The sequence below is a fragment of the Cimex lectularius genome, unplaced genomic scaffold, assembly GCF_000648675.2.
Source record: "Cimex lectularius strain Harlan isolate CLEC.00 unplaced genomic scaffold, Clec_2.1 scaffold238, whole genome shotgun sequence".
Lineage (NCBI taxonomy): Eukaryota > Metazoa > Arthropoda > Insecta > Hemiptera > Cimicidae > Cimex > Cimex lectularius.
In genome coordinates this window covers 245,747-259,123 of record NW_019392823.1, presented here as the reverse complement: position 1 = coordinate 259,123, position 13,377 = coordinate 245,747, and the positions used below count along the sequence as shown (strand labels likewise).

Here is a 13,377-nt window from a genome sequence, read left to right as displayed (position 1 = left end):
TGATTTTTATTTTGGTTTTTCTTTTTTGTAGGATGGTGCAGGAATGATGGGAAGCCCAAGACATTCTATAGCCTCGAACAACAGCAGCAACCCCAGCACACCTCCGAGCCCAGGTAGGGACCATGGATCATCAAGCTACGATTCTTAATACCGCGTTTAGCCAATAGTTTTTAAGGGAAAACAACGTTATTTAAAAATAGCCTATTATCCTCAAAAAATTTGTAATGTGTGTTTTGCGCGCGTGTGGGTCATTTACCATGAATTTGACTAATGTATTTCCCATTTATTATCCTTTTGTAGATAATGTGTATATTTTTATTTATGTATAGAAACATATATAACCTACAAAATGATACACTGATAGAATATAAGTGATGTGCTTCAAAGCGAAGTTATCCCCTTAACCCATAATTTTGGGTTTGTCTGAAAGGGAGAGCACAGTGATAACAAGTGTTGTTGGCCGTTGTGAAAGTATTAAGACCATGTAGTATAGATGCACATATTATTTAGTTTTAAGATAACCGATTACCTGAATTATATATAAATAATATATTTATCATGATGAAATACGAATAACTTGTAAATAAATTAGTCTTTTTAATTTTTTAACTATATAACTTATTATTTCATATAACTTTCTTTTAACTTTCATTTTCTGCTCTAAGTTACTCATTGGATATGCTGAATTTTATACGTAATCAAGGCCTGAATCGCACTGATAAAAACTAATTATCTATTGAATAAAAATCAGTTTATTTCATTAAAATCGTGAGTGGAAAATATCAGATATTTCTTTCATATTCTGCATTGCTCGAGATGTACATAGATATGGCTGTGTAAAAATGTTTTTACAAAATGACATATAGTCGTATTGACAATACAATTAAAATGAGTTCTGCACAAAATCTTTTCTCTGTTTAATATTTGGTACATGTTTGTAAGGCTGCTTAAAGGAATAATATATGTATAAATAGTGGAAAGCTCTCTTCTAAAGTCTTTATTTATTTGAAAGGTGTCCTTATTTAAAACATTTTTATACTGTTTTTCTTGTGCTTAATGTAATCCACTTAGATGTCTGATTCAGTTAATTTTAAGCAACATTGTCATTTTGATCAGATCACTATTTCATATTAAATCACAATTGACAAAATATTCTTTCAAATAATCCAATTGTATAATAGGTACAACGAATTTTTTCCCCATATTTGCAATGAATGTTACCAAAATAAATAAATGTTGCATTAGACATATGAAATTGATGAAAAAATGGCTGTTTATATGAATTGATTTATACTGCTGTTATGGAAATACATCACAAGTGCATTTTTTCATTAAAAAATATATTTAAGAAAAAATTATATATCAATATAACAGGGGCAATTAAAAGCACATATTTTCGTGCAAAACAACCAAAGGGACAAAGTACTTTTTAACTTCTTGAGCGATTTTTAAAATTGTATGTCCTTTGTTTTATTTGTATAATTAGATGTAGTAACTAAAATTCATTTGACAAGGGAAATAATAAGTGCTTGGAGAAAATTTGTACTGCAAAAATTAATGTAGACAAAATATTTATTAAAAGTTTTTATATAGAAGATTAAGAGTGATAGGTTCCTGCTTTTATGCAACAATATTAAAAAAAAATATGCACGAAAATGTACTTTTGTATATAGAAGTGTATTTATAAGATCTAAATTAACAATTAAAATGAAAATTTTTATTAGACAATTCTGCTCAAGTAATCATGATTATACTTCCACTGTTGTTGAACTTTAATAAAAATTAATAAAAAAATTAGATATAATGTAATTTGATATACCGTACTTGTAAGGCAATCTCACCAGTCAGTTATTCAAAAACCCATGAAATTGCAATAATAGAAATTAAGTAATTAAAAATGTCATTATGTAGATAATGAATAAATCCATTTGTTTAGTCAATTGTAAGAATTGACTTCTTTATATAAATTTATATATGATTTTTTGTATAGTTTCAAACATTTTCAACAACCAAGTTGTGCCATTTTATTTTTAACACAGAAATTTGTCATGAAATTTATACCAGTTTAATTATTGGTTTGTAGTGGACACTGAGCAGGCTTTAAGGAAACATCTTCCCTTATAACATCATCTAGTTAAAAACCTAGATTTGTTATTACACATTTTGTACAAAGTTAATCGGTACCTACTGTATGCTAAATAAGTAAGAGAAATATGCTATATGTATTTTTTAGATCACTCTTACATATCTTCCAGATTTAAAAAAAATGTCTGTTAAGCGATAAGTTTCTACATTACTTTCTATTAATATTTTGCGCAGAATTTTTAACAAAACTTTACTACTCGATTATTATTTATAATATTTTGTTTGAAGATTGGTAAATTAAAAGCAGATCTTGTTTAAAAAGTTGGTCATTCTTTTTACCCAAAAAATCTTAAAAGATAGCTTTTTTTCATTTTCAGATAAATAAATTCTGGCATTGCTGTTATTAGGGGCTGTTAAGTGTGAAACGATTTCTCACTTTTTTAAGGTAAGTGCAAAGTAGTTAAAAAGTTGATGAAAGTATTATTTAAGAAATTTCCCTTGTGGGAAGTGTACTTTTTCAACTTATCAGCAACTGCTTAAAACTTTAAAATACAATATTTAGATATATATCAAACCAAATTCTATATAAAGTAAAATTGCCATAATTGAAAAGTACTTATTTATTACATTACAATTTGTGTGTGCGAGACAAATTGTGAATTTTCTCCGGTGGTCTGTGGTTAATGAACTGACAGTTTGGTCGTTTTTAATTGTTGTCGTTTTAATCCACCACTGAAGATGATGAGAAGTTAAAACTTGTCTGACAGACAAAACAGTGAGGATAGGCAAACCAAAATGATCAAAAACAGCCAAACTACATTGTTTAAACTTTTAATTCTTTCATCTGAGAACATCCCAAAGGGACAAACTTCACTGATGTGAATAGAATAATTAAAAAGCAGTTTTTGATCTTGTAGCAACAAAAAAAATTCTTTTTATATTATTCAACAATAAAATACACCAAGTACGTAGTATTAAGAAAGTAGTAATTTTGATTTTTCATAGATGAAGCTATGTTGAACTGGCACTGGGTCTGTTCTCAGTTAACAGTCTCTCACTGAGGATGGCACAAACAAAATGTTTGTTAGTGACACCGAAACTCGTGGGTAAGAGACACATTTATCAGTGCCAGTTCTACATATATTCGCCAATTTGCAGACTATTGAGTCCAAAATTCACCATCAAATCATTAACGATCATAAAATACTTAATTGATACTATCAAAGAATATTCCATGGACAACAGTTGTAAATGAGCGGCTACGATTATATCAATTAGGGCCTGTCCTATGTCGGTAAAAATGTGCCAGCTGGTTAAAACTCCAAACCGGGTTACTATCAAAACATCAAATATGGTATAAAGCTGAAATGTATCTTATTCCTTATGAAACCCAGAAATAACCATTTTTAACAAATTTGGCTTTTTCTTTTTGAATTTTTTTTCATTTTTAACGAGGGTATTTCAACTATGAGGTTATATGAACCCGAGGGATGCCGATGCTTTTGAAAAAAAATTGTGTCGGATTTGAAGGCTGATGTGTACCTTACAGTGATGAGCGCTGTGCCAACTTCTAAATCGTTGCGGCCACCAACGCTCCTGATATCTTTAACGTTAATATCTAAAATTGTGGCTTATTATTTTCTTCCCTTGATTATGTTGTGTATTCCATTAGTTTGGTAAAAATGATTGAACGCCTTAAGCAATAAAAACAATTAATTTTGATTGTATAATATATATTTATTGAAGTTAAAAAATATTAATGACAAAGGCAGATTATAAAATAAATTTATTGTGTTGTCTAACACATTACACAAATGTGTTTATTAAAATAAAACCTGTCAAGTTATTGCGTCACAACATAAATTTTGGATTTTAACTTACGTCAATTTTATGTGTTGAGACAGTAATGTAACAAATATTAGAAAGACAAAAAAGAAAAAAAGAAGCACTCTCAACCGATTTTTCATCTATTACTCATGTCCACATCTTACATTAGTTTTCTTTTCACAGTATGCATATATAAAAACTTATACTTTAATTATCTATTTACATAATACAGTTAATTTAAAAAGTCTTATTTGAATAAATTTAAGTTTATTAAAAACAGTCGTAGAACAATGGTAAATAAACAACAAGAAATATAACTCTTTGGTAATATATATTTGTAATATATATTTATATAGTTAATTTTAATTTTCTTTGGCAATGTACAAACACAATGCAGGACGTTATTTATTTAAATTTATTGTTTATCTAACATTTGTTTTAAATTAAATTTTTATAAAATTCTTGCAAACAATTGTGCTTAAAAGTTTTTCTATTTGCTTCTCCAAATTGGAAAATACAATAGATTTCAATTTATAAAATAATAAATAAGTAAATGCCACATATATAATTCAAACCCAAGTTACCTAATTCAGATTGTGCTCTGTTGACAAAATGTATCCCAAACATTATGGGAATGAGCATTGTATGTCTTTTGTTCAACTTGTAATCTAAAAACTCAGGAATGAATAAGAGAAATATCGAGGCACAAATTTTTGTTGTTGTTTGTTATTAAATTTAATCTTTCTTTTCTCTAACTTCATGTTATAATGGACTAGGATCATTGGTGTTTTCCCTTTGAGAGATGGTATATTGAAGAGCGTTCGGAGTTAGCCATTCTCTTGGAAGACAACGTTGAAGAAATGGGACTCGAGTACTGAAATAAGCCAACCGATTTACCCACGATGGAATCTCCTCTTCGCAGAGAATCTGAAAAAAATTTTTTTTGAGAAACACACTTGAATGATTTGGATAAAAAAAGAGAGGAATTCAATGAATGCCATTACCTTAGTAAAGGCGCAAGAAAAATGATTACAGTTTTTGTGCATGAGGTGGTATTGATTTCCTCTGAATTCCTTTCCGAGCTCATCTATTATCCTTTTGACATCACTCTCAGTAAAATCAGTGTACCCAATTAGCACTGATTGTCTGAGGAGAAAAAAAAGAAGTAAAATACTAAAAACATCACAAATGAGTTTTTTTATTATTATTTATTTGTACCTAAACTTATACTGGTCTCCCAATTCTGAAGCCTTCCTAGGCGAAATAGGAAATATACCAGGGAATGAATGCGGATGACCTCCATAAGTATATTCTAAAAATAAAAAAAAGAAACTTATGATATTTAAAATTAAACAAAACATAATGGAATTTAAAAAGAAACTAAATTTAGATTCAGTAAGACAAGATCAACAATTTACCTTGGCCATAAACCTCAACTCCTGAATGGTAAACTCCCAGGCCAATAGAAGTTGTGTAATCGTTTGTCCAATACTGAAAACAATTTAGACAATATGAAATGTGATTTTTTTTAAACCATCATAATATGTGTTTATATCAGCGTGAAGCTTTTGTAAGACAAATAATTTTGATTTAACATAAATGGACAACTAATTCAAAATTTGTCAATTACAAAATTATTTTGTTTTTCTCTTTCTACAAATTTTGTATGTCTGTTGAAAAATTAAGCACCTTTCATATGGATCAACATGAGTCTACTCTTAGACTTAAAACTTTTCATATCAGCAGTTTGGTAATTTCTTATTGTAGAATTGTGAATCCTGTGATTAGACACACCAATATTATTTGAGATGATCAAATTGTCAACAAATATTCAACCCAATCCAATTTAAAACATCTCAAGAGCAACCCTGAATTTACAATGCTTATTCTTTACACATAAGCCGAGTACCCATGAACAAAACATCTTTTGAATTACTTATATAAACTGAAAAAAAAAAAAAATACTACAGGCCATACCATATCATAGACATTTAAAATAATGGGTTCCCGAGCCATCGTTTTTCCAAGAAGATATTCGTCGCTATCGCTCCCTAATCGCAAGCAACCAGGGAAAGGCAGTGTGCAACCTAAAATCAAACATTGGAAAATATGACTAGGGAAAAAATAAACATCAGCACAAGTATCATTATTAATTAATAGCATTAAGTTGTTCTCAGATTGATGTCATAAAGAGATGATCAGTTCATATTGTTTTAAGTGTAAGTGAATGATATACAGATTATAAAATGAATATTGGCCTAATAATAATTTAAAAAAAAAAAAACAAAAAAAAACATGCAATAGTCATTTAAGCGAAAGGCATTTTTCAAATAGCAGTACTATAGAGAAGGATATATTGCTGTGTGCCACTTTCATTCAGGTGATATAAATTACAAATAAATTTAATTAATAAAGCAAAACAGTAGTTGTCATAACTTCATTCCTTGAATTTAACCATCCAAATCTGAAGATTGTTGAAAAAAAGTTGTAAAATATATATTTTCTATTTTTTCTGACATTCAGCTCTTCTCATGGAGCCAACTTCAGAAGTATGTATACATTATAATGTGCACTTTTTAGTCACAATTCTTTACACTTACAAATTCTCCTGATTCGTCTCTTCATAACCCAATCTAAAAAAAGCACATAATACATACAACCCTGAAAATGACTCCAAGAGAGCCAAAATATTGGAAAATATAAAGGCAAATATGAGTTTATAAAAACAACTGATTTCTGTCTTCTCTGGCCGACTTCTTGATTAACAACGTAAGTTGTTATTCAAGGTACATGAAACATGGAAAATTGAAACATAAATCTTGAAAGTGCTGTTTTATTATTAAAATAACTTTTAAACACAAGTTTACATTCATTAATTTATTAATGAAGTTAACACTTTTCCAAGAAACCACTTACTGATATATTTATGTTTATATATTTATGCTTATCCATAGAATACGTAAGTAAATGTAGTAACAGTGTGATAGTAAAAATTGAAACTTTATTCTGCTACATTTTCAGCAGTTCCAAACTCTCTTCAAACTCTTTAAAAACCGATAAAAAATAAAAAAGCATGCTAACAATGAAATATAGCCTAACGGAAAAAAGGTGTTATTAAACCATTTTTACAAAATACTTCCATTTTAATATTCAATTGTAATATTAAAATGACACATGAAATGTTTGGAACACCAAAATTCAACCAAATATTGTAAGCTGAACTTAAAAATTGAAATGTCCAGGCCTAACAGCAGCCAAAGGTCTTTATTTTTAGAGCAAATATTGCTATAGTCAACGCCTTATCAAAAGAAAACAAAACTATAAATCCTTTCGCACATATTGTTTCCTTCAGCACTCTTGTAATGTTTAAAGCAAAAACCGGATTTATTTGTTTATAAAAATATGTTTAATCTGTTTTGTGCTGATATGACAATGTGACTCTTTTCTTTACTGATTAGACAAAGTGTGATCATTTTAATAACTCCTTTATTTCAATCCCAGAAAGGAAAAGCCGAGGTGTTTCATGACGTTTTCTCAGTCTGCAAAAGTGTACAAATACCGTTTTGAACAAAGAGAATTTGAAACTCACATCGTCTGTTTTCATGACAATGTGTCAATGGCGTTTTGTAGTCCTTCCCACGTTTTGAAGATTTTTTCTAGACAAGTAAAAACAAAGATCATTGACATACAAAGGCCTGACTGTACGATCATCTATATTATCGGCCAGACCATTTACCTAATATCAAATAAAGAGACGCTCAGAACCGAACCCTGAGGAATCCTGTTTTCTTGAATTAACATACTGGATAAGGCAGTACCTAATCTCACCCGGAATCTCCTCATTTCGAGGAAGCTTTTTGAAAATTTAGCTATGTTCCCTATCATCGGGGGCATCGGTGGCCGCAACTGTTTAGACGTTGACACGGCGCTCATCACTGTAAGGTAAAGGTCCTGGGTTTAAATCCAGCGGCCCTGCATTTGAACCTGGCAAACTTACAAATGGGCTTGATATGACCTCTGCTGTTGTGAATCCTTGTAAAAAAATTATTACTAGAGAAGATATATGTATTGTTATCGTTAATTAATTACAACTTAGTTATTTTAATGTGTGGTGATTAGTGACTGTTAATCGATATTTATTTAGAAATAAAGAAAATGTTTTTCTGAAACCTACATCACACCAAACCGCATCTCACGATTTCTAAATAAATAGTTATTTTAATGTAAACCAAATTAAACGGGTTATAATTAACACATATTTAATTGTGACAGTTTGAAAGGAAATTCACCAAATAACCAGAAATTCATTTGGTGATAAATGAATTTAACAAACAATTTATTACCTGTTTGGACTTAAGGTAGATAAAAAAATTGTTAGATAAATTTTAAATAAGTGGGAGAATATGTAAATATATCTATGTTCTTCAATTACATATTGCAACCATAAATTGCAGATTGTAATCAAATATTGAAACAAAAAAAAAGGTTTTGTCATGAATTTTTGATCTCATTTAATTTGGTTTACATTAAAAGTACATTAAGTATGTTGTCATTAATATAACAATAAAAATGCATATAGTTTGAAATAAGCAGCAAAATGTGTCTCGTTTTTGTCTTTAAGAGTATATTTCGTCATTATTGAACAAAGCATGGCCAAATTTTAAAGGGTTCATCTCGCAAATGATGAAATGTGTCATGTATTCCAGCAAAACATGGTTTAGTAAAAATGAAAAATAATGGTGGAATGGGGACAGCTGGAAATCAATATTTCATTGTGGCCCTGTCATTAGAATTCAAATCTATATGCACTCTAAAGAATTGCTACTCTTTTCCACTTTGTACAACAAATTCTAAGAAACTCATGCAGATATGTGAGAAAAATAAGTTCAATAAAGGGACTTTGTGTCACAAAAGAAGAACAAGAAAGAAAAGGAGATCTCCAGATCATAAATTTAATTCATAAAAGTGATTTTTAATCAATTCAATGGGATAATCAAAAATCAAAGTAATAGCTTATTAAAATATAATTTATATAAGATAATATATAATTTATTTAATTAAATAAATAAAATTATATTTATATTATTAGTTGGTAGCATAATTAAAAGTATATGGTTATACATTATCTTATATTCAAGATCCATTCATGTTTGGACAAAAAAAAAGTGGTCAAGCCTTCAGTAAAATGTATGTAAAATTGTATATTAAATAAGCTATGTTATAACCCTTAATTTCAAGCGACTAAAATCCAATCATTTAATTATTCACAATAACTGTTATCAAACAAACATTATTCAACTTGCTGATTGGCCAAAATGTGTTAACCATTTTAGAAAACCAGTGGTCAAATTGAGAAATGTTTCAAAATAGAATTTCCAAACAGGATTGTAGACGAAAAATAATGTAACATGACTATGGCCAAACTAATATATAAATATTCAACAATGACTTAATGGAATAAATCAATTAATTGTTATACATTTCATGACTATGTTATGTGGTTGATGTTTGTTGATTATTATATATTTTAAGATTTTTATGTTAAATTAAATTTGTTAGTACTTATTTCTGCTGTGATGTTCACTGGAAATAAAATAGAACTTTAAACTTGATTAATTACACTTATATAAAAATAATAAATTACAAGTAACAAAAGTCTGTGCGTTTTTTTTCAGTTATTGTAAGCAACGATGTATGTGTGTACTTTAGTGACCAGTTGGTCAATAATTTGTTGAAGTAGTGAAGAGACATCAGGAATACACATTTTTCATTTTTTTCTGTTTTGACATTTTGACCTTTTTTCAGGTCATCTTCAGGGCATGGGTGAATTTTTACAATCAAGATGAAGATGACATGAAAAAAGATCGAAACATCCGCAAAAAAAATTAAGAACTTTTTTATTTAAATACTTCATTCCTTACTGCTCCTCACACTTCTACAATTTAATGTAATCAACATAAAAAATAAATAAATAAACTTAAAAAAATAATATTAGAGTTTGCTATCGATTTAAAATCATTTTCTTCTGGTGATCAGCAGTATTAACTAATTTAGAAATATACCTTTAAAGAGACTTTAATGAGATTATGGAGCATAGGGAAGTGATAAAGAACTTATATGAGAAGACTGGACCGATATAAATTAATCAAGGTGTCTGACAAGGATGTTGTTTATCACCTGTTCGTTTTACAACTACATCGACAATTGGCCTGTCAGTGGTAGTGTGAACTAAGAACCGGCATGCATATACCTACATCCAAATGAACCCACTTCTGTTTAAGAATGATCAGGTAGTTATAATTGATGATTTCCAATGTGCTCTTTTCCCTTTCAACTAGACACGAAAGTGAACTTGAACATATCCTCCAGCAAAAGCAAATAATGGTCTTTGAGGGTAAATGACTAAAAATAGTCATTGATAACACAATAGTCAAGTGTTGCATTTTACCTTCCTTGACTGTGACCTGAGCCAAGAGTGAGACAATGACCACAAAATTCACCAAGCTCTTGGGGGGGGGGGGGTATAAAGAAACAGAGCTCAAATTTTACAAAGTTATGGCAACACCAGTGCAGAAATGTGGTAGCAAATCTTTGGCATTAAAATAAATCCAAGCAGCACAAATTTTTACTGAGTGTCAAGGGTTATTGAGAAAAATGGATTGTACTAAAGCCATCCCAGAGGATTTGAGAATATATCAAATAATATGGATCTCGATATGGTCTTGATGAAAAAACAAATTCTTTGTTACTGCCAAGCTTTCTACCTATTTTAGGGTCATCACCAGGGCAAATAATCTTAAATAATGTCATAGTTTTTAATATATGGTTTCAATATGGTTTCAAATTTCTTTGAAGTCTGACTCAGTCTCAACATTGCCAAGGACTGTAAACTGTTCTACCAACTTGAATCAAGAGTGTTACAGTCCCTGACAATGTTGGGAAGAAATTTGGAACCATCTGTTAAAATCTTAATTATGCCAATTTGTAGATATATTTAATATTGTTTTGCCCTGATGATGAACTTAAAATAAATTGAAGCTTGGCAAAAACAAGTGAATTTGTTGTATCATCATGACTACACCAAGATTCAGATTATTTGTGAGTAAAAATAGGGATCGAACAGTTTAAACAGAAATATATCAAATTAAAGAAGAATATAGACTAATATCAAACATGTAATCCAGCATCACACTAATGTTGCCAATATAGAGAAAGGCGACGACAATGATAGTCATTATCAATAAAGCTTTATATATTTTCTGCAGGGAATATATTAAATTACAAAAATTCCCTTGCTCAAATTAAATGTGAAATGTTACAAAAAGAATAATAAAAAAAAAAATAATTAAGGATGGTGCTTGATTTAAGCAGTTACATGTCGACATGCCCTTCATGATCCTTCTTTTCCTTATCCAGTTTAATCATATCATCAATCCTGAGGGTATGTATTCCTGATTTTCTGGTAAATTTAAGAGCTTTGATTTTTGAATTGTAGGCCCAAGAACACTGCTTTCTTGTTGTCCCTAACAGTGCCCCCATTGAAATCGAGCCCCAACACATTTGAGAGGGCGTGATCTTTCTTCGTTTGGCTTGTATTGTGGTAAGCCCTAAGTTTAGCAACATCAGCTGAATCAATTGCAGCATTCTCTAACAGTGTTTTGGGAATTACAAGTAGGGCTTTTGTGTATTAAGCAAATGTCAACTGCTCTTGAACGAAAGGATTCAGTAAATTGAGAAGGCAGCATGTTCCTCTACCAGTTACTTTCTCAAACATATTTAACAACAGAGATTGCATTATGGGCGGACCTTTCAATCTTATCTAAATAAAAATCGTTAGGACCTCTGAGAATAATAGAGCTTGCAGTATGCGCTTTGGGCCCTTTAAGAATAATATGAATTATAAAAGCTGTCTCGATCTATTGAACATTGAGGTGAGGTACAAGAGGTGTTGTCCTGGTCTGCCTATTCTTATTAGACACGCTTTGCATTTGAGAGAACAACCACTGAAGTTAACAGACAATCCTGGATAACTAGCTATACCATTGATTTGTTATGCCATCAAATGAATTACCTAGCTGCATATACTTTACTAAGTCCATCACACTGAATGAAAAATTGAATTAGCGAATATTTGTGTATATACTTTTCAATTTAGATGTTTACACATGCATTTTATAGTGCAAAGGATTTGACAGTGGCGACATTCCAAAGAATAAATGGTGAAACGTGGTGTGATCTGCTAGGTGATGAACTTGTAGCTCAATCATCTGTCATTGTCTGTCTGATCTAGCTAGTTTTGTCTGTTAGATACGGTACAGATGTCTGGCCAATTAAAGAAGGTGCAAAGATGCATCCAACAGACAAAACCAGTGAGAATCTGTTATCATTTCAGACCATCAAGCTACACAGTACTGATTATGCATTATTATTGGGGACAGACGCACATACTTTTGTTACACAGCTAGATAATACTTCAAATATCTCATACGAGTACAGAGTGATGGAAGAAAAAAAATGTGTAACTAACATTGGAAACTTTTGAGACAGGGCTTGACTGCAGTCACGACCACCCTTTTCATCATCCTTCTTTATTCTTTAACTAGTTAGAAAGAAATGTCCTGGAAAATGTAGAAATAAAGAAAAAAAGTGTAAATTGTAAAAATGTCTGTAGAAGCAGCTACAAACCAGGCCTACCTGGAAAGAAAATAAAAAACTACTGAAAAATCTAACTGCCTCAATTGAAAAAGGAACTTGAAAAAAATGATAAAATTACAACATAGATGAATTACTTATTAAAGTATGATAAATTACCTTCCGTCTGTTTAAACTTTAAACTTGGCTGGTTTTTTTTCTAAGTACAGCAGTATTTTATTAAAAGGTATGGATTAAACAAACCGTTCATGTCTTTTCATGTACTATTTCGAATCCTTGCCATTAAAAACACTGTTCTAATTACTATTATTTATAAACCTGTTTATATACCTATATCTTTCCAGCTCCAGCCTGTAGGCAACATAACATTAAGATTCTGCAAGAAACAATATTCTTGGATATTTTCATCACTATCACAGAATTCGCGTAGGATTGTTCCTTATTTTCTTTCTGAGCCAGTGCTTTGACGACTAACTTGGTCTCATTATTGGAAACTTAACTGAGGAACGGTCCAATGCCAGTCGTTGGAACTGAACTGTAAATAGACATGAAGCAGCAAAACAGACCATCCAACTTCCGACCTTTTTCACTCTGCAGTGCGCATTCAGCCTCAAGCAGCAAAACTCTGACGACTGCTTGGTACCATGGCCGGCTCACAGCTAGGCCTGATGCGCTGCTAGTACCACAGAGAGGAAACCGCCAATGTTATAATCATTCAAACCTTGAAATATTCGGTAAAAGATTTTTAAGCTTTTTTTAAACCAAGAACCAACTAAAAAAGATAAATTGTTAAACAGAAAAGCAGCTGGTTCA

The 13,377-nt window shown here is 30.5% G+C and overlaps 2 protein-coding genes across 9 annotated transcripts in view; one reads left to right on the top strand and one right to left on the bottom strand.

Annotated features, from left to right (window-relative positions):
* LOC106665792 (serine/threonine-protein kinase Genghis Khan) overlaps positions 1-4,775 on the top strand; it is a 26,364-nt gene extending 21,589 nt beyond the window's left edge. The window contains exons 33-35 of one of the 4 annotated variants that reach the window (XM_014392502.2): positions 32-113; positions 2,463-2,530; positions 4,689-4,775. In XM_014392502.2, coding sequence (XP_014247988.1) covers positions 32-113; positions 2,463-2,470 — 90 coding nt within the window. In that variant the 3' untranslated portion in view covers positions 2,471-2,530; positions 4,689-4,775. Of the gene's footprint in view, positions 1-31; positions 2,196-2,462; positions 2,531-4,688 lie in introns of those variants that run through there. The other 3 variants (XM_014392503.2, XM_014392501.2, XM_014392504.2) reach the window with 3 other exon arrangements.
* On the bottom strand, positions 3,855-13,377 carry LOC106665794 (desumoylating isopeptidase 2). Of its 5 annotated transcripts, none has more exons than XM_014392506.2 (7): positions 12,895-13,351; positions 12,440-12,530; positions 5,890-5,999; positions 5,331-5,403; positions 5,131-5,224; positions 4,917-5,058; positions 3,855-4,839 (listed from the first exon to the last, which is right to left on the bottom strand). In XM_014392506.2, the coding sequence occupies exons 2-7, from the start codon at positions 12,492-12,494 to the stop codon at positions 4,675-4,677; spliced, it is 639 nt and encodes a 212-aa protein (XP_014247992.1). In that variant the 5' UTR covers positions 12,495-12,530; positions 12,895-13,351; the 3' UTR covers positions 3,855-4,674. The 5 variants fall into 5 exon arrangements, with proteins under 5 accessions (XP_014247992.1, XP_014247994.1, XP_014247995.1 ...); XM_014392508.2 differs by lacking the exon at positions 12,895-13,351 and adding an exon at positions 12,724-12,827; XM_014392509.2 differs by lacking the exon at positions 12,440-12,530 and having other exon boundaries at positions 12,895-13,377.